Consider the following 21,867-nt stretch of genomic DNA (forward strand, 5'->3'; position numbering starts at 1 on the left):
CACGTTTTAATTAGTTCAGCATCAGTCCTAAAGGCTGACCCGGAATTTTCATTATTTCCAGCTGTTTCAAATTTGTTAGCACGTCTCAATATCCTGACTTATGCAGAGAGAATAATAAATCCCTGCACCTTTCTGTGAGAGCCAATGACTTTGTTGGAAGATAGAAAAGGTCGGATCAATAAACTGCATGCTGCTGGACTTGAACTTCAAACATTCCGAAAGCTATGCGTTTATTAAAACGAGCATAGCAGGGTACGTGCATCATGTGAACAGGCACCAATGTGCAGTAGACTACTGAACTTGCTGGGGAGTCCTAATTAGAATGTTTAAAACTGGGAAATGCTTCTCTTCTTTGAAGAAAAAAGAGGAAACGGAAAAAGTCTGATGTGGACTAAAAGAGGGATCATAAAATGGTATAAACAGAGATTGCAATTATGCTTTGTTGTCAATAAACATCAGTAAACGCATCCCTTCACTTACCCTGCAGTGCTCTCTGTAAAATGGTAGGGAGATAGTAAACAGCTGTCGAGCTCAGTCTATAAATATATACCAGCTCTCAGTACTTTTCTAAATGTCCCGTGTCCATGGTGGTCTAATGCACCACAATATGGCAATCCCTTTTGGACAAGGTTTTTGGACAAGGTGCATGGGAATTAAAGTATGGTGTATTTTTGGGATATCATCATGTTGGATGTAGGGGAGGTAATTAGGGGGTGTTCCCTCTCAAGAGGGCCATGGCCTTTTCCCTGAGGAAAGTGGACTTGCATACAGTAACCGTGTGATTGTAACTGAAACCGTCACAACATACAGTGAACATTTATTTTTATTCAACGACCTAACTTGTTGCTAGCCTTCTATAAAAGTTCAAACTTCCCTGGAAAGAGGATGCTGAAGTTAATTACAAATACATTTTCCACTAAAACGGGGGTTTACAGTCTTAACTGGCAACCACCCATTCAGGGGCAGGTCCATGTTGCTCCGTCGCCAAGAGAGAGAGCCCGGAGGCTGAGGTCTGTGTGGACATTTCTGGGAAAGCCTCCACAGTTCAGGCTGGTCAACGAGTGCAAGGGACGAATCTTCCTTTACAGACGCTCAGTACAGTACAATTCTAGCTGAATTCCGACGCAGACCTCTAGCCTGCGTAAAGTTCCATTGTTTTTGTGAATAAGTGCATTTTTACCTTCAAAAGATCATACTGTCTGTTGGAGATAAACATTGCTCTACATTCACTGATAGGATGGGGTATCATCAACCTGATTGGATATGTGATGAGAGATGCTGTAAGACTTGATTGTCTTCCATTTTCATTATTTTCCCCCACTCTGCGCTCAATTATTCATATCAGAATTCTGGATGTTTTGGAGACAGTGGAGGAATACAACCCGAGAACGTGAGTGTTGCTGTATATCTTTACGCGCTCTCCGCGTCAGTAAAGTTTGGAGCAGACTGTTACAAGTGGATTTGTGTCTGCTGCCTGCAGGCATGCTCTGAAACAAACCAATGCGCATTTGCACTGTGCGTTCCATTCCATCAAATCACCAGACGCTCAAATGCACTAAAAGACGCACCGAGATCCCAGGTTCACCACTGGAACTTTCTTTTTTTTCTTTGAATTATCGGACATCTAACTAAAGTATGCGGGGAGCGTTTGCACTTGGTTTCGCTCTGATATGCCTGTTAACATGGACAGGTGAGGCAGACAAGCAGGGTCACGGTCACCTACGACGCATGTCCATGCGCCTACGCGCGAAGAGGGGACGTCTCCAGCCGGGCGCAGCGGGCAGGGAACGCTTCATTAACGGCGGCGCACGGCCCGGGGCAGCGTCGGCTGTCTCTGTGCTCAGCCCCAAAGAGGCAGACGGGGTGCAGGCGGACTTGAGTCCTGTACCCGCTGTAAGGACGAGATATGTACAGGGAAATAAGGGAGCAGGACGTCCCCGGGCAATGGCGGGGAGAGGAATAGCTGGACAGGGTGCAGGCACGCTGCCCCAAAATGACGAGGGCACTCCCGGGGCGAGGGCCAGGGTCGCCCGAATGCCAAGCAGCGCTGGCTCGCCGAACCTGCTGGCGAGCTTTGCAGGAAAAAACCGCGTCCTGGTGATTTCGGCGCCTCACGACTCGGATGGCTACTATCGGCTAATGATGTCTCTTCTGAAACCCGACGTGTACTGCGAACTGGCAGAGAGGCACGTGCATCAAGTCGTCATGTTCCACCAGGAGGGGGAGATGGGGGGCAAGGTGAGGAGGATTACCCCAGAGGGCAAGGTGATGGAGGAGCCGCTGGACACCGCCCTCATCCCGAGACTCATGAGTTTCCTCAAGTTGGAGAAAGGTAATGAATGTAGAATATGTAGTAGTTTCAGATAAATAGTAATTGATTGACACTAATTAATCTACATTACAGAATCTTTGCAAACAAGTTCCATGATCACAACAAACCCGTTTATTGTGATCACAGAACTCTATAGTAGGCCTATGTGTTTTTCCAAATGGAATAAATTTAAAAATTAACTTAATCTGTTCAAGATTCTGAATGGTATACAGAAGCATGCATCGCACCATTTAACCTTTCATCGCTGTCATCTGATCTCCTGCACCCGGACAGGTAAATTTGGGATGGTGTTGCTGAAGAAGACTTTGCAGGTGGAGGAGCGATATCCTTACCCTGTGAGGATGGAGGCCATGTACGAGGTGATCGACCAGTCACCCATGCGTAAGCTGGAGAAGATGCGGCAGAAAGGCTTCCTCCAGAAGTGTAAAGGGGCAGGTGTGGAGGGACAGGTGGAAGAGGGTACGGTCACAGCAGGTGAGAGGGAAACATGCCAAGCATCAATGCCATTTCTATCTGTGCCAGAGGAAAGTCACTAAGGCTAAGTGAGTCCCACGCCTTTTCAAGGTTGTTGTGGTAATTAAAAAAAATAAAAATAAAATGATTGAGAACAGTTTAACATTATGATATTTAGAATACTAGACGTGATATACATGTCATAGCACCCGCCAGCCGGTGTGCCACATGGAGATCTGTGTATGTGCCTGTGTGTGAAGACTACAAACTGAAAAGTGTATTTGGCAATCAATTCGGCCCACTGGCAGAGCCTGATTGGTTGAGCCTCAATTAGCTGAGGCAGAGGCTGGAAATTGCACAGGTGAAAGGAGTTGGCCTCATTAGGCCCACTGGCAGAGCCTGGCCCAGGTGAAAGGAGTTGGCCTCATTAGGCCCACTGGCAGAGCCTGAGCAGAGCCTTTTGTGGTGGTTCTGGAGAAGCGTGGGTCCGACCGACTCGATACCTGGCACTGCACTCCCTGTGGGGGTGTGGAACGCGTGTGTCGAATTTGAAGTCGGTGGGTCAAACGGTTCTCCCGTATACACACTCACACATGCACATACGCACACAGATACGTGGCGCATTTATAGTAGGATTTAACTCCAATCATTCATCACATTATGATGATGATGATGATGACTGTAGATCTGCTAAAATAATATTCTCTTACTTTCTCATCCCCTCTCAATTCCCCTCTCAATTTTACATTTACATGCACAAAACATAAACAACAACATTACATATTTACAGTTAACTAAAGACCTCTCTCTCTCTCTCTCTCTCTCTCTCTCTCTCTCGTTTCGTCTCGTCTTCCTAACAGGAGGGCCAGTAGACACACCAGTAGAGAGGAAACCAGACAGAAAGGAGGTCATAAGGAAACCAGTCAGGAGACCTACACAGACTACAACAGCAACCACTGCTGCCACCACCACCACCACCACCACAACGACAAGGCCAACCACAACGATAAGGCCAACCACAACGACAAGGCCAACCACAACGACAAGGCCAACCACAACGACAACCCAAGCTACCACCAGACCAACAACCACCAGACCAACAACCACAATTAAAGCTACCACCACTACAACCAGAAGAACCAGCACCACAAAGCGCCCCACCACTAGACCTACCACCACCAGCACCACCACCCAGAGACCTACCAAGGCCCACACCACGGCTCACTGGCTCCCAGCCCCCAGGACCACCAGTGACAGGGAGAGGCTCCAGCCCAAGACCACGCCGTCTGGAGATAACCGCACTAACAAAGAGAGCAGAGAGCCCCACAGCCGCAAGCAGGCCGGCCTGGTGCCCACACTGCCCACCACACATAAACCCACCAAGGCCAAACCTTCCAAGAAGAAAAATGGACTTGAAAAGGTGATTCAGTACACTTTATAGTAATGTGTAAAATTTTGTTTTTTCCATCTTTTATTGTCACATACACTTATAATACAGCTGTAGCAACATTACAGAGGTAAATTCTCGTTCTTATAGCCTCCTTGACAGTGTGACAATGATACTAATCCAATAAGAAGAGAACAAAAGATAGGGGCAAATTGGCAATGATAGATAGGGGCAGGTATAAATAAGATTTATCTTCTTCCTGCTCCTTTTCTTTTCTGGTATGGAATATGTAAAAAAGAAAGTACAAAGTAAAATGAATATAATCATGTAAAACCATAACTGAAATGAAATAAATAAATATGAAATGAAATGAAATGAAATGAAAAAAGAATAGAGTAACTAAAAACAAACAAAAAATGCAAATATGTGGCTGCAGTAGTACAAATTTTGTAAATTCTTCTCTCACAAGTCCTATATGTATGTACAGTATTTATGTACGTATATGACCAATTAGGTTCTAATCAAGAAAGCATGCTTACAGTTGTTGCACATAAATTAAGTACTTTTACCTGAAAAGTTTGTGTTTAAATATCGTGAAAATTCGTATTGCGAACCTAATATCGTGATGGTGAGTTGAGTGAATCGTTACAGATCGTTCGAGATTTCTTGTTTGGGACTAATAATTAGATGGCTTGATGGTGCATCATTGCCGTCCTTAGAGCCCTGCTCTACAACTGCATACAGATAACGTAAAATAATTGATCATGGCGAAATGAATTGATCTGTTTTTATGACCTTTTTTGCCACACCCCTTAATGTGTGCAGGTGCTGACAAATGAGTATGAGGACAAGATTGACTTGGGTAAACCCACGGTCGCTGACCCTGAGGACACAGACCCCTACGTTGACCTGAGCCCTGCCAAGAGGGGCAAGGGCAAGCACGACAAACATGACAAGAAGAAGAAGAAGAATGACAAGGCTGCCAAAAAGGCAGAGAGGAGAGGCGGGAAGGCGGGGAAGGAGGGGAAGAATGGTGGAAAGAAAAACGGGAAGAAGCCGACGAAGCACCAGGAGAAAGAGGAGTACCTGAAGCCCACTAAGAAGCCGCCTCCTCCCAAGGGCTCTCTGGCCTCCTTCCTGGATTACTTTGAGAGCAGGAGACGGCTGCTGGTGAGAACATGACATCACACTTGTTCTTGTACAACATTAACTACCAAGGGGTGGAAAGTAACTCTTTGTAACTCTCGTCTAGTGTAAAATATTGGCTAGTCTGACCAGTTTGGACCTTTTTTTTGTCATTCTACTTTCACTTACTGTATGTAGATGTCTGATGGCATATTGTACTCAACTACGTTTGGAAATGCAAGCATTACAGAGTCGTACAATTATGCTGTCATACAGTAGCACAATCAGGAGGAGATTCCATTGAAGTTTGCCTTTTTACCATAATGAGAAAATCTTTGAGAAAACCTTTCTCAAAGATAAGAACTCACTACAGAGAGTGACCTCACTGACTTGGAGAGGGATTGGTTACTTAAAATGATTGATTACGGTCAAGATGCCACACTGGCCCTTTTATGATCATATTATGTAACTAAGTAACTGCTGCTCAGAGTATTGATCTTAATTCTACTTGGGTTAAATAACAGTAAGCCTACATCTAAGCAGAGTTAGCAGACTGACATTCACTCTTACATAATTATGCTCTAATGATCTAATGATACAAGTTAGTTAATTCACTGACAGCTTGCCGTGAACAAGCTTCACTGACGGCTTATCACGGTTCAAGGTTGTGCTTTATTGTTACATCTTGTGTACAGGTACATAAGAGCAAAACTTCATAGAATTGGCAGTAAAATAAACAAACTTGATCCTTCCGGCTACAAGAATACGTCAGTCCAGATCCCTGGACTGTTCTATCAGAACAAGGTTCAGATCCTCTGCACGGCAGTCTGCAGACACAGAGTATATATGGCAGTGTTTTGCAGCCGGTCTAGATTCTTATCACAGCGGTGCTCAGGGTGGGGTGGGATGGGGTGGGGTGCTCAGGGTGGGGTGCTCAGCGGTGCTCAGGGTGGGGTGGGAAAACATGATGGCCCCCATCCTCTCCCTGCAGCGTAATGTCAACAGCACCACATCCGTAAGAACACACCGCCAAATGTGTGCACGTATCTATGCATGCACATATTTTAAATGTATGTAATAGCATAAATGAAAAACACCCGCCCAGGTACACAGCAAAATCTGGAGTGTTAATTTATGTCGTATAAAAGTCTATGATCATTTAAAGTTTTCTCTTTTCTCACGTCTTTCTCTGTTCGGATGCCACCCCTGCACCCCTCCAGCTGATCACCTCTCCCAGTGAGGACGGCAATATGTACGCACAGCAGAGAGACGAGTACCTGGAGACGGTGTGTGAGATGGCCATCAGAAAGGTGACCATCATCACCATCTTTGGCTCGCTCACAAACTCCACCATGAAGATAGACCACTACCAGCTGGGTATGTGGCACAACACAACAAGTTCTGTTGTACTCTCCTCTCCTCAAACTACTATCTGTCCCGTATTAAGATTTGCATCATGTTGATCACTGTCTACAAACACTCCACAATGGTCTTATTATATCTGAATCCTTTTCACTAGTTGATACACTGCTGCAAAGTTCAAATCTAGTTCAGTGGCAACTTAATCCAAATGTTGCTGGTGAAAGGGGAAAAGGCACTGTTGGTGTCATTTAGCATCTCTACTGTCCTGTCCTTACTTCACCTTCCTATGCAAGAAGAATTCCAGGTGGCCGTGTGAACACCTGGATTCAAACCCTTGTCTCACAGTACGTTTTAACAGCGGGAGACCAACAGCGAGCGTCGCTTGAATTTCATTGGCTATCGCCCAATCGCCCACTATCGCCGGGCGACGTCGCCCGAAAGATGAATTATTTTTATCTTTTCGGCCGAAGTTCCTCCGCCCACTTTTCGACCATCGCCTGTTCGCCTGCTATCGCCTCTATCTCCAGTAGTTGCCATTGGGTCCCATTGACAAATAATGCACTTCCGGAACATTCGTCTGGCTGTCGCCCGCTGTTAAAACGTACTGTTAGTCAAGGCACAATTGTAACTACCTGAGTTTAAAACTGGCCCTCACTCATGGAAAAACAATTTGTCAAAGTGGAATTCTTTATTCATTCTTTATTCAGATGGATCCCCATTAGCTGCCACCGAAGTAGCAGCTACTCTTCCTGGGGTCCATGACAAACAATACATATAACACAACACAATAAAAAATAACACTGCACAATAAAAACAGGTGCAATCTTGAAAAAAATACATTCATAGTACAAAATACAAATGCATTTAAGACATTAAAAATGATTAAAAATCAGTTAATTCAAATTAAAATTGGGGTAATTGATCAGGTGTCTCTTAAGGAGCCCCTTAAAACTAGCCTTACTGGGTGCTTCCGTGATTATAGTTGGTAACGTGTTCCATACTGAAATAGCCCTGAACATTACAGATCTGCAAACCGCATTTGTTCTGGGTTTTTCTTTGACCATGTGGCCACTAGTAGCCTGCCTGGTAGCATGACTATGACGATCTCTCACATACTGGATTTGTGAATACAGACAAACTGGTTGTTTACTATGACAAACATTCCTAAAGAAACTCACTAAATTGCATGCCAACCTCTCCTCTACTCTGAGCCATGAGAGACTGGCATGCAAACTTTCTGTACTCTGCCTCACACCCACTGGACAGTGCAGTGCAAGCCTTGCAGCTTTATTCTGAGCTATTTGAAGCTTGGACAGATGTTTTTTGTCTGCACCCGACCAACTTGTAGAGCAATAATCAAGGTGAGATAGTACTAGTGCCTAGCACTCTAGAGGCTGGGGTCAAAAACGAGGAACAATTCAGCCTCTGGAAGAATTAGGCTTCTTGGTTCCAGGCAACATTACTCTGCTACAGCTGCATTGTGTATGAAGTCAGCCCAGATGCTTAAAGTGAGCGCTGCCGGTATACGATAACATTGTGAATAAATACTCACTGCTTGCCAAAGCCACAGTATTACTGTTGTAATCTGTATACAGTAGATGATACTAGACTGTTGACAAAATATCTGTCTCTAAGCTACACTCGTCAACTAGTGTGCACTGTGCAGTGTCCTGCATACTGAGTACATATTTTCTGTATACGTCATTCGATAAAAATTGTTACACATTGTATATAGTTATTCGCACATGTAGCAGGCTAGAACCAATATTTCTTTCAGTGGCAATTCATACAGTGTAATAGAGTGGTTCTCAACCTTTTCTGGATCAGGGCCCACTTGAAAATGTCAAAAGTGTTCGCAACCCACCCATCTGACCACTTAACAAGGCAGCCAAAACCTGCGTGGATTTTGACTGCGGTCACCCAGAGGTCTGTACTTGGTCCCCTCCTTCCCTCCGCCGCTATCTTCACCATCTCACAGGCATGTACTGGAGATCTGATTCACCATCTCACAGGCATGTACTGGAGATCTGCTATTTAAATAGCTGATTCACCATCTCACAGGCATGTACTGGAGATCTGATTCACCATCTCACAGGCATGTACTGGAGATCTGCTATTTAAATAGCTGATTCACCATCTCACAGGCATGTACTGGAGATCTGCTATTTAAATAGCTGATTCACCATCTCACAGGCATGTACTGGAGATCTGATTCACCATCTCACAGGCATGTACTGTAGATCTGATTCACCATCTCACAGGCATGTACTGTAGATCTGATTCACCATCTCACAGGCATGTACTGTAGATCTGATTCACCATCTCACAGGCATGTACTGGAGATCTGCTATTTAAATAGCTGATTCACCATCTCACAGGCATGTACTGGAGATCTGCTATTTAAATAGCTGATTCACCATCTCACAGGCATGTACTGGAGATCTGCTATTTAAATAGCTGATTCACCATCTCACAGGCATGTACTGGAGATCTGATTCACCATCTCACAGGCATGTACTGTAGATCTGTTTCACCATCTCACAGGCATGTACTGTAGATCTGTTTCACCATCTCACAGGCATGTACTGTAGATCTGCTATTTGCACAGAATGTTTGCCTATTTTGTTTGAACGTTCGCCTATTATGACATTCCCTCACTTGGGATGTTGGGGTTCAAATGGGTTAACATAAACTCATTTAATAATAATCCCTGGCACACTGATTAAAACAGTGTGTGTACACACGCACTAGGGCTTTCACTTCTAGTGATTTTTACTAGTTGATTAGTTGCTAGTTGTTTAACTAGGCCTACCTATTATGTAAAAAAACGAAAAAGTATAATATTTGTACATTTAAAAACTGTACATTGGTGACTAAAACTAATCTATCTGATCTTGAGGCCTACAAAAACAGGAGGAAAAAACAAAAACATCAACTAGTCAACTAGGACCAGCAAGGTCAACTAGTGGGTTTACTAGTCGACTAGTTGCTTAAAGCCCTAGCGTGTGCGCGCGCACACACACACACACACACACACACACACACGCACACACACACACACACACACACACACACACACACACACACACACACACACACACACACACGTGTATGGGGGGGGTAGGAGTACATACCTTTTTAGCTGATCATCCCAGACATGGAGTTAAGTGTGCTTCCTGCGTAGCGATGGATACTCTGTAGACGATTAGTTCATCACTCCCACACATGTGGTCTCTCAACACCCGGCCTAAAACATGCACGAACACACACGCACACACACACACACACACACACGCACACGCACACGCACACACACACACACACACACACACAGACACAGACGCGCACACGCACACACACACAGACAGACAGACACATCACACTCGATTACATCACTATACAATTATTAAGGCTTTTAAAGTCTCCCTTTCATTAAAATTACCTCAAGCTGCTAATATAGAGGGAGCTATTTTTTGCTTTTTTATGAGGACATGCTTTGTCACTTTGTGCTTGGCGGCGTATTTTAAGATGTATTTTGAGATCTTTTACAGTCTTCTCAGTCCCTGGGCCTTGGTTAGCGTGCGTTAATTTCAGGATACACAAACCGACTTTGTAAAACTTTATTAGTCTGTCACTCCACATGACAACAGGCTTCTATCCAGATGGAATGCTGGAAAGGGCTCTGAGGTGAGGTCATGCACGCACACACGCAGTCGCGCGCACACACACGTGTGCACGTGCACACGCACACACACACACACACACACACACACACACACACACACACACACACACACACACACACACACACACACACACAACCTCACCCATAGTTAGAGTCTAACGCTGGTTACACTTTTATTCCACTCACTAGCTGGAGGGTCGGTGTATGCATGTAAGTCTAACTGTGTGTGTGTGTGTGTGTGTGTGTGTGTGTGTGTGTGTGTGTGTGTGTGTGTGTGTGTGTGTGTGTGTGTGTGTGTGTGTGTGTGTGTGTGTGTGTGTGTGTGTGTGTGTGTGCACGCGCGCGCGCGCGCGCGCGTGCGTGTACAAACAACTGGTTCTTTCAGTCCTGTATGATGGAAAATTAATTTCCCATTTTTGGATGACCTAACCTAAAGTAATTGAGTTCTAACATGGTAGACAGTATGTGTATATAGTAGGCTACTGTGTGTGTTTATGTTTATTTTGTGTTGTCGTCACTACCGCCTGCTGTACTGTGTCCGGCACGTGCCGGGGCTTTCCTGACATACTGTATGTTCCATGGGAAATGTGTGTGAGCTTTTTTGTACTATGCATCTATGGGTGTGTGTCTCGGTGTGTTTGCAACCGTGTGCGTGTGCACGTGTGTGTGCGTGTGCACGTGTGTGCGTGCGTGCACAGGCAGCGTGATTAAAGGCTTCGGCTGCGGCCTGTATAAATGCTAGCTTCAGACTCTGGTCTAAGCCATCAGACTATGCCAGATCACAGCCGGTCAATAAAAGCTTGTCTTTGTGAGTCTCTAGTGTGTCCCTGCACGCTGACATGCTGCTCTTCATTGTCAAGCTTATAGTTCTCAGCCTCGTTAGAGGGGGTTTTCAGATATAAATTCAAAGGGATGTTCTTCCAAATGTGGCCAAAAAAGAAAAGAAAAAGAAGCCAACCTTTGGCTCTAAAATGTGATGACCCGTCATTGTGGTCATAAATCATCTCCCAATATGGAGTCTTGATTACTGTTGCTGGACACATGTCACGGCTGATTTCTGAGAACAAAAGCTCAAATTAACATTTTATGGGGACACAGATGGAATGAGAGGATTTTGTCTTCTGTTCTCTTCGTGTGTGTGTGTGTGTACGTGTGTGTGTGCGTGTGCATGTGTGTGTTTACGTGCGTGTGTATGTGCGTGTGTGTGTGTGTGTGTGTGTGTGTGTGTGTGTGTGTGTGTGTGTGTGTGTGTGTGTGCGTGCGTGCGTGTGGGGGTGTGTGTGCGTGTGTGTGCGTGCCTGTGTCTGTGTGTGTATGTACAGTAGATGTATGCGTGCCTGCATGTGTTCGGACTGAAAGTTGTGTAACATTTCGTATATGTTTGGGAATTAAAAACATGAAAAGGAAGCAGTGAGAAAGCTTCAACATCCAACAGAACAGACGCAACAATTTGTTCTTAACATGGTTCTTAATCTTAACCCACCATTTCAAATAAGTATTAAACATACAATACGGTATATGAAACATAGACCTTCTTGACCGAAACATGTACAAAATGTGACCAATGGCTCTCCCGATCTGCAGAGAATGACAAAACTATGAAGGGCCTTCGTCAGGAAGATCTGGTGAACCAGGACCTGATCACTGAGCTGAGGAAGGAGTATGGCATGATCCACAATGACTTCTACATGGCCCTCACTGACACAGACATGAGAGTCAAGGTAAGTCTTGATCTACAGCAGTTATGCTGAAATGCCAGTTTGTCCCGGTGTGTGTGTGTGTGTGTGTGTGTGTGTGTGTGCGTGTCAACCTTTGGCTCTAAAATGTGATCACCTGTCATTGTGGTCATAAATCATCTCCCAATATGGAGTCTTGATTACTGTTGCTGCACACATGTCACGGGTGATTTCTGAGAACAAAAGCTCAAATTAACATTTTATGGGGACACAGATGGAATGAGATGATTTTGTCTTCTGTTCTCTTCGTGTGTGTGTACGTGCATGTGTGTGTGCGTGTGTGTGTATGTGTGTGTGATTGCGTGTATGTGTGTGCGTGCGTGCGTGCGTGCGTGCGTGAAAATATTATTCTCAATATAAAAACAAAAACAAATCTAAAACCTCACAACATGTCGCTGTGAGCTTGTAGATCTGCTATTTTCAAATAGACAATGTAAAGTGGTAAAACACAGCCGAGTTGCTTCTTTTGAGCTTGTTTTTATAGACCTGTCCGCTTGTTTCTGTTTGCATAATCTGGCAACACTGGTCTCAGCAGCAACAGCAACCAAGACTGTAATAGCAAGACATGCCATCTCCGGTTTACATCCCGTATCTGTGTGAAGTAGGTGGACGCATTTTTAGGAGACCATTTGTAGGATTTGTGTACCAAATCCTACAAAGCCTGCAAAGGTTTGGAGCCTCTCGTGGCTCCAATCAGGTTGGACTATCTTCCTAAATTAACAATCTTTCCAAGAGGAAGATGGAGTGATGCCCACATTTCACGCAAAGGCTCATGGGACACTGGAAACAGGTGGATAGTCCTTATCGTCACTGTTTGTTGGAGTGCCTACTGCCTAGCCAAGCCGGAGGCGCCGAGGAGGAATCAAATCCCATTCTCCACAGGACTCCCCCTCCAACGATAATTTGTAGCTAGACTTTTCAAATCAATCCACACTTTAAAATACCGTAAAACGTACAAAAACAGTGCATTGGAATGTTCGCCTATCTCAAGCAATTTTCAGGTTTCTTTGAGACGATTTTCATTCTGCACTGACATGAATGGTGTTCAAAGGCTTTGGGGAATGGTCATCAGTCATGTCAAGTATACCGTGAGTCACATGGTCAATGGGCTAAAAATAGACCAAGATCAAGATTGCTTTATTTGTCATTCTTTCCAACTGCAGCAGCAGAAAAAAAACGAAATTATGTTTCTCGTAGTTAAAAGACAACACAGGCTCATACAAGAATAAATATATCAAGTGCAAGACAATACTCTGAATATAAATAAGTTCTAAAAACTACAGGAATCCATGAAAAAGCACAGCCAGATAAATAGAATAAAAAAAACATTTAAAAACTGAACATAGAGTTCATGTCATCAGTGCATGTCCTATCTGCCAGGGAGACTAGATTAACTAGACCAGGGGTTCTCAAACTTCTTTGGCCCAGGTAGGTATCCCTTTTTAGAGGGGAGAATTATTTCCATGTACCCCCTCATCCTCGCAACACTTATAAGCATACTACAACCACACGTGCGAATTATCGCGGACCTCACTTTGAGAACCGTGACACTAGACCACAGGTATTGTTCTTAAATGCCCTTCTTCACACGCTCCATCCTTCCCTTAAAACATAGACCTACATGTACTGGACCACCAGTATGGTCTTAGAATCCTGTTCTTTACATGCTGTAGTCTATACTTCCATTAGAACATTCTGCCCTTTTTTTCCACCCACACCTACTACTCTCTGGAGGTGGGATCCCTGTCATGTCCACTGACCTGTCCTTGTACTGTCAACATCCTGCCTTGACCAAACACTGTTTTAATTCACACAACATGACGTTTCTTGCCCAACAGCTGTGTGTGTGTGTGTGTGTGTGTGTGTGTGTGTGTGTGTGTGTGTGTGTGTGTGTGTGTGTGTGTGTGTGTGTGTGTGTGTGTGTGTGTGTGTGTGTGTGTGTGCCAGGGTAAATCAGCAAGCTGTTTTCAGGCAGATTTAACAAAGACACCAGTGTTCATGCTGCTGCTGACAGAAATACTGGGAAGTCTATGAAACTACAGGGCACTGGGTGTGGGTACGGCAGGGAGAGAGAGAGTTCTACCCAAAATTTGAAACAAATTTCCCAGAATTCCGAAGTATGACAGAAAGGGAAAAATTACCACACCTTCTGGGGGAACAGAAAGTTTTGGCTGCAAAATATGTCAATTCCTGTCACAAGAAAGGGGACAACCAGTAGGACACACATACAGTATGCCATGTTCTATTTTCTGCACCACCTGCTTTATTTTATTTTATTTGTATTTATTTTTTCATGTCATTGATATTATGTTGTTATGTTGTTGTTTGTCATATCTGTGATTGTGCTTTGGCAACACTTGTAAAATAAAGCCTGTTGAATTGAATTGAATTGAATTGAGAGAGAGAGAGAGAGAGAGAGAGAGAGAGCAAAGGGGAGAGACGTGAAGGTGTGAATTAATTGAAAGCACCTACGCAGCGGAATCAGCACAACTGCAAATTGTGGCTGTAAATGTATGTATGTTTTTGTGCAAGTTTGGCAACGGAATATTCACGTATTTATAACACGATGTTCATGCTGTGATTGCTTAAAGCATGGGCTATTTCATAAATCAAGTTGGACGTTATATTGCGTTACGTTGAACCCAGTGCCTCTCTACTTCCCAGAATAGAATGAATTATGAAGAATGCATGGGAAAGTGGCAAAGACACACCACATTACAAAAAAACACAGCCCCAATCATTACTTTACTTAAATACTTTCACAACATTTCGCAGGAGTAGAATTCGAGCCTATTTCTTTATCCACTGTGGCGTTCCCAGGGTTTATTTCACAATTTAATTAAATTCTGCTTCATCTTTCAATAAACTCTTGGCATGACCGACCTCCCTCATCCCTAATTCTCCCGACAGCAAGCCTACGAGGTTCCCATCGCCATGAAGGCCGTGTTCGACTACATCGATACCTTTTCCTCTCGCATCCGAGAGATGGAGCAGCAGAAACGAGACGGAGTGGTCTGCAAAAAGGAGGACAAACCCAGGTCACTGGAGAACTTCCTGTCCAGGTAGGACACCCTAGTAACTAGCTAATTTAAAGGATACTTTGGGCTCCATTTTCGTCACCGCTAAACCCCTTATCCCTAAACTTCTTTGCCTTTTTTTTACTATTTTGCAAAACATTTTTGAATAGTTAAAATGGCCAGTCTACAAGCTCACAACGTGTCAATGTAGATTGGCTAGTTGAACTATTCAAAAATATTTTTCAAAATAGTAAAAAAAAAAAGGCAAAGAAGTTTAGGGATAAGGGGTTTAGCGGTAACGGAAATGGAGCCCTTCATGTCTTCATGACTCAGATCCTCTGGACGGTTGAATAGAGGCAGTTTGAAACAAACGTCACTGTGTGTTGATATCAACATGTTTCTTCTCCCATCAAAGATATGCTCCTCGACTCCTACACGCACACTAATCAGCTGGACCACAGTTTATAACATTCTTTATAGGCTTCCCTCTATGTGTGTGTGTGTGTGTGTGTGTGTGTGTGTGTGTGTGTGTGTGTGTGTGTGTGTGTGTGTGTGTGTGTGTGTGTGTCCGCATGCACGCCACCCTCATGAGCATGTGTGCTAAAAGCAGCACAGCCATAGCCACTCTTCTGGGTTGAATCACTTGCTCTCCCATATTTTCCCTCAGATCTCTAAAACAGACAGAATTGTTTCCATGGAAACCAGAATTCCAGTTTGATGACAGTGCAGAGATCTGGCAGGTTTTTTGACCATAATTCCGGGGCTGTCACCATCTGGCACCGACAGGATTGGAGCATATATTGGTCTCTGGGAACAACTGTGTACGTCTGTCGTGCAGAGGTTTCACTGATGTCATGCCACTTAGGGCTCGTTCAAAATGCTCCCCTGATTGCAGGTTCCGATGGAGGCGTCGTCTGTTTCTGATCTCCGCCCCCAACGACGAGGAGTGGGCCTACCAGCAGCAGCTCTACGCCATGTCCAGCCAGGCCTGTAACCTGGGTGAGCCAATCAGAACCAAACAAGCAGTCAATCTGACTACTGGCTGAATGCGGCACATCTTTCTTTCGCCCAGGATAGACTTATTTTGATTAGTTAGTTAATCGAACTAATCGATTTAACCGATTTCATGTACAGAAATCACACCCGTATGAAGTGAGGGGCCAATCACAATTTGTGCCCTCACTTTTCCGTCTTCACTTTCCTGTCCTCACTTTTGATCCTCAATACGTACTTTGCTCAGCCAATCAAATCATCGCTATGGGGTGATCAGCCTATCAAATCATCGCTATTATTCACACAAACACACAAAGCTGGGCATAGGAGGGGCTAGCGCCCCTCAAAAATGTATCATGGCTGGACTAACAAAAATGCCCCTAGGCGCTGCATGACCTAAACCCAACAGGAAGTCAGCTATTTTGAGTTTATTGTGGCATTTTATGCCATTTAAACGGTGTAGTGGGCAGTTACAGTTCATCACCAAACCAGGACGTTTGGTGGTGAACTGTAACTGCCCACTACTTAACTGCACCTGCCATTTTCCAAGTAGAAAATAATGTCCTTTTCTTAAAGGCACAGCACATGCAAAATGTACTTATCATTAATCTTTTACCATAGCAACCACTGTTTACCACAACAACCACCGATTTTCCCTTAGCAACCACCACTTCTACAACAGCAACCGCCTATTATACGAATATGTTTTTAAAGCTTACAAGCTCGAAGCTCACAACGCATCACAATAGAATAATCACTAAGAAGATAATTGATTGTTGCAGCCCTAGTCTGTTCTCCTCTTCATCAAAGCAAAGCAGAAGACTCTCACACATTCCATTGTCTATGTGGAAGAAACAATCATATTGTGATATTTCACAGTGACCTTAGATTTACCCAGACGTGAGGCTGTGTCCTCTCAGAGAAATCCAAAACATTAGTCCAACCACTTGTAAATATGTTAATGTCTCCACTTCAGGGAGAGCTTGATCACAAGGAATGTTTCTGTTTACAGCATTTCTCCAGATACTTTCAGGAACTGTGTGTGAGTGCATGTCACTGTTTGCCTATGAATGTGTTGCTGTGTACGCTGTGTGTGTGTGTGTGTGTGTGTGTGTGTGTGTGTGTGTGTGTGTGTGTGTGTGTGTGTGTGTGTGTGTGTGTGAAAATGCAATGCGGAGAGATCCAGATGACAGTAGTCTGGCACATGGCTGCTCTGTCTGGGTATAACAAGCTCTTTCCTTCACTGACAATAGACTTTGCAGCCTGCCAATTAGTCAACTTTTCCACAGTTTTACTCAAGTATAACTCCAAAAAAATGTCTTATTTATCTAAACTTCACAAATCTCAAGGATTTTACTTGTCTGAATGGTTTATGTTTCATACACTTAGTGTACTGCAACAAACTGCCCGTCCAGTAATGTTGTCATCTGTATTCAGTCCCGTTCCTGCTGCAGACACAGTTCTTATTTCTTTTACCAAACATGTCCAATACCATGATTATTGTAGGGAAATATGAGTGTTCATTACAAGTATGACTGCTCGCATGCAATTATCCCGCTGTTGTACTACTCATTAGGACCCTGGTATGGGTGTTTTTCTATATTATGTGGCCGTAGTTGGGCCACATAACAGTCAGGTCTTAGCCCCGCTTATCATCACATCCAGACCAGAGGCGATGTGGACTGTTTCCCGTCCTGTGTAGCTCTTGGCTGGGAATAGTCCCAGGGCTGTACCCTCCCTCTCTGTCCCAGACAAAGGCCTGTCCTGCTGACTGGGCCACAGTCCTGGACGGTTTGATCTGGGTATTCAGCACTTGGCTCTCACCTATAGGCAAGCCAGTGTTCTTGTGTGGTTGTTGTGGTTTCGCCCTCCTCTGAGAAAAAACGTTCTTTGGCTGGGCTCCCCAGAGTCCAGATCACCACATTCTCCATTGAATTACCTGGAAGCCAACGCTAGGATGGTTCCAATAATAAACCATTTCAAATCAGCTAGGGATCAACAGAAGGATGGATGGATAAGAAACAGGTGATCGGCGACGACTTGGCGTACTGTACAGTACATGTATATAGCATCTGCATAATTGGGTTTTCTTTATCTTTCAAAGACATTTAGTTATCTGTGTCTTGTCTTGTATATAACTGGCATTTCCATGGTAACCCAGGTCTGAGACACATTTCCATCCTGAAGCTGGTCGGCACAGAGGCTGCAGATATGGGCGGAGTCTTGGAACTCTATCCAATCAACGGTAAGTAGATTAGGACTTGGCTAGAACAAGCATAAACATGCCTTTGCATGTCTGCCGCACACACACGCACGCACGCACGCACGAGTGGGGTACTATATTGACATACTGTGGCTTTGCTTAACTACTAAGATCAAAAGCCACAGAGTTTATAAAGTATTTATACAAGTCATACATACCTGCAGCCCTCCACTCTGAACCAAATCCCCCTGCTTGGGCCCCAACCCCTGAGTCTCTACATCCCAGTCCCCTCCCTTCATCACTATTCTCCCATGTTGCCCGAGGAACTGAATGTTTGATCATCTCAGGGAGCCAACCTCAACTGTACACAGACAGACCATCTGCATACAGTCTCACAGCTGCATAAGCAAATTAAGCATGCATAATACTGCTGTGGTTTGGGGGGTGTCAACGTGGAAAAATGACAGTTATCCCTTTCATTTCAAATGTCCTGGTAGAGATTACTTTTGGGAGCTCTTAAGTCTTAACCAAGAAAGGCGTTGGCTTTTTACTGTGGAGAGATTCAGGCTTATGCAAGAGGGTAGAAACTAGAGTGGCTGCAAGGTTTTAGAGAAGCAGAGTTAGTTTTCTCATGACACTTAAATACTGGATTAAGCAGTAAACAGTTCAAATAGCCTAGACTTGGTCATCATATGTAACTTTTTAACCCATTTTGGGCGGGAACCCCTTTTGGTGTTAGCATTATGTTATGCTTTAGCTATTGAAAAATAGCAGATCTACAAGATCATAGCTACGAGCTTGTAGGTCTGCTATTTTTGAAAAAAAACTGACAGTTTTTTCAGAAAACTGTCAGGATGTAGAAGACATTTTTAGAATCTGAACTCAGGTCACAAGGACATCCCTATTCCATACCTCTGCCCCATTCAGGCAGTGCCACCGTGGAGCGCGAGGGTCTGTCAGCCCCGCTGGTGAAGGACATCAGAAACTACTTCCAGATCAGCCCAGAGTACTTCTCCATGCTGCTGGTAGGGAAGGACGGCAACGTGAAGTCCTGGTACCCCTCGCCCATGTGGTCCATGGCCAACATCTATGACCTGGTCGACTCCATGCAGCTGCGGAGGCAGGAGATGGCCATCCAGCAGTCGCTAGGCATGCGCTGCCCGGAGGACGAGTACGGCGGCTACGGTTACCACCAGCACGGTTACGAACACGGTTACCAGGACGGTTATCACCAGGGCTATGGTTACTAGTCGGTGTGCTCGTTCCGTGCCGGAGAAGGGTGATCGGTGTTCATTTGACCCATGACCCTTAAAAGGCGGTGGTTGGCTCAGTGGGGGTGAAAGCCCCAGAGAACATTGTAGCACTTAATGGAGGTCTCAGTTTCGCTGCTGTTACCTAGTCTAGTTCTTTCAGAGCTAGTGTATGTTGAAAGAGAACGGTGAGGCTTTTTAATGGTAACTATTTGGTCAGAAAATGTCAAGGGTTCAGGGATCCTATTCTTTTCACGTCTCAACTTTCCAACGCACAGCCTTTTGCACGTCTCGTTATTCATCTCCTTCACTTGCCCTTCAGGCCAAATTTCCATTCTCACCTTATCCTTAAAGGAATAGTTCGCCCTAAACGGAGAATTCTGTCCTCTACACACGCTCATCGTGCCAGTTGTAGGTTTCTTAGTCGGCACAACACACAAGGAGATTTATAGCTAAACTTAATTTCAACATTCACTAACAAGATTGATTGAAGCCAAACCCATGTGTTCACACTCTGCTCGATAAGAACAAAAACTATGCCACATTTAGTGTCCAACGCTATGGAAAGAGCTCAATAAGGCCTGGATGTGTACAAGCAATATAATTTGTTTCAACATTGGCTGTTTTAGTGCAATTATTTGGTTCAGGAGACTTGGATTATGCTGTGGAATAATTTAACGGTCATTCCTGGCCATTTCTGTAACTATGAACTGGTCACCATTGACTTCAATTACGGTATTTTGGAGAAGCCTTCTAGTTTTTCTGGCAAAGTCCTTGTGCGTCGTGTGTGGACAATGAAACCATATCCATGTTTCAACTGGCATAAGTAATTAATGACACAGAATATTCACATTTGTGGGTGAAGTATTGCTTTAAGAACCTTTATTTTTGTAGATAATGGGCTAAAATAAGTAATACATGTATTTATTGGACATCTGTTGCATTCAAGGTACAGCTATCCATTACCATGTTGAAAGAAGGTGAAATGTTACTTCTTTTGTAAAGTTCCTGTTGCTATACACTGTTCGTATTTATACTCTGACCAATAAACTTGTGTTTACTACCAGTAACCGCTTCTGAACTGGTTATTAACTATCCATAAAATATCACCATTAATGGCAACAATCTCACATCAAGAAGTTGCTGACTTTGAGGATCTTCTGTGTAACATTGCCACCTAGTGGCCTGCCATGGTGAATGACATGACACCTCCAACTGCAACATGTTGATGGGGACATTATGAACTTTCACATGTTTGACATTTCATTATTCATCATTTAGCAATGAATGTATCTGCAGTATGTAGATTAATTATCATTATAATGAATATCTGCAGTCTGTACATTAATTATCATTATAATTAATGTATCTGCAGTATGTACATTAATTATCCCTATAATGAATATCTGCAGTATGTACATTAATTATCCCTATAAGGAATGTATCCGCAGTATGTAGATTAATTCCATAATAATTATAATAAATCCATCCTATAATGGGGGGGGGGGGTTCAATGTTTGTCACATTCTTGAGCCAATAAACTATTGCAGTCATCAAATTATTGGCTCAAGAGTGCAACAAAAATGACTCCTCTAAGTAAAAGCATCAATACCGCAATGTAGAAATACTTCTTTACAAGTAAAAGTCTGGTATTCAAAATGTACTTGAGTAAAAGTACAAAAGAATTGGCTTCAAAATACCAAAGTAAGATTCTTCCAAATTTGTCAAAACCTTTTCGAAAATAGCAGATCTACAAGCTCACAATGGCCCTTTTTCCACCAGGGTTGAACCAGCCCGGTTCTTAGTACATGAGCCAGAGCCCTACAATTGGAACGTTAATTATAGAGTGTGCTATATTAAATTGTTTATGGGCTCAATATAAGTAAATTAATATATGATAACATAATATCCACTAGAGTAGCTTTTTCATATTTATCACATTATTTTCACCATCCTACAGTATATACATTATAGGTGAATAGGGAACAACGTAATTAAAATGCGTTGCTTGTACATCTGCTATTTTCCACTGGATGACTTCTTCCGACTACAAATGCAGTCGATTGTTATTCAACTGCCAGTCTGCCACCACCACCACCCACACACCTTCTCCCTTCAGCCCACCGGCGTGTCGGCAACAAGTGTCATCGGATCCTCCAGCAAGGTATGCTGAATATCTGTCAGGCAGAAACCTCTCATCTCCATATTCTAACTTTTCGCCTTTTCCCGCAAATGAATGCCTTACTCTACTAGTCCACTTGATCATACTGCAGTGTCACAAAAGTAGCAGATCTACAAGCTCAAAACACAGCACGAAGTGACAT

General features: G+C 43.8%; 1 protein-coding gene across 2 annotated transcripts; it reads left to right on the forward strand.

Annotated features, from left to right (window-relative positions):
* Positions 1–1,011: 1,011 nt before the first annotated feature.
* On the forward strand, positions 1,012–20,609 carry ccdc80 (coiled-coil domain containing 80). 2 transcript variants are annotated; one of them, XM_079518300.1, is made up of 11 exons: positions 1,012–2,332; positions 2,606–2,806; positions 3,646–3,752; positions 3,801–4,205; positions 4,998–5,342; positions 6,518–6,674; positions 11,929–12,065; positions 14,991–15,142; positions 15,993–16,096; positions 18,252–18,335; positions 19,221–20,609. In XM_079518300.1, the coding sequence occupies exons 1-11, from the start codon at positions 1,636–1,638 to the stop codon at positions 19,541–19,543; spliced, it is 2,712 nt and encodes a 903-aa protein (XP_079374426.1). In that variant the 5' UTR covers positions 1,012–1,635; the 3' UTR covers positions 19,544–20,609. The 2 variants fall into 2 exon arrangements, with proteins under 2 accessions (XP_079374426.1, XP_079374425.1); XM_079518299.1 differs by having other exon boundaries at positions 3,646–4,205.
* Positions 20,610–21,867: the final 1,258 nt, after the last annotated feature.

This window comes from Electrona antarctica (genome assembly GCF_951216825.1).
Source record: "Electrona antarctica genome assembly, chromosome: 13".
Taxonomy (NCBI): Eukaryota; Metazoa; Chordata; class Actinopteri; order Myctophiformes; family Myctophidae; genus Electrona; species Electrona antarctica.

Bases quoted from the DNA above. Each gene is read 5' to 3' on its own strand.
- ccdc80 (XM_079518299.1), top strand. From the start codon at position 1,636: ATGCGGGGAGCGTTTGCACTTGGTTTCGCTCTGATATGCCTGTTAACA. The intron at 12,066-14,990 runs GTAAGTCTTGAT...TTCTCCCGACAG, and splicing joins ACACAGACATGAGAGTCAAG to CAAGCCTACGAGGTTCCCAT. The intron at 16,097-18,251 runs GTGAGCCAATCA...ATGGTAACCCAG, and splicing joins CAGCCAGGCCTGTAACCTGG to GTCTGAGACACATTTCCATC.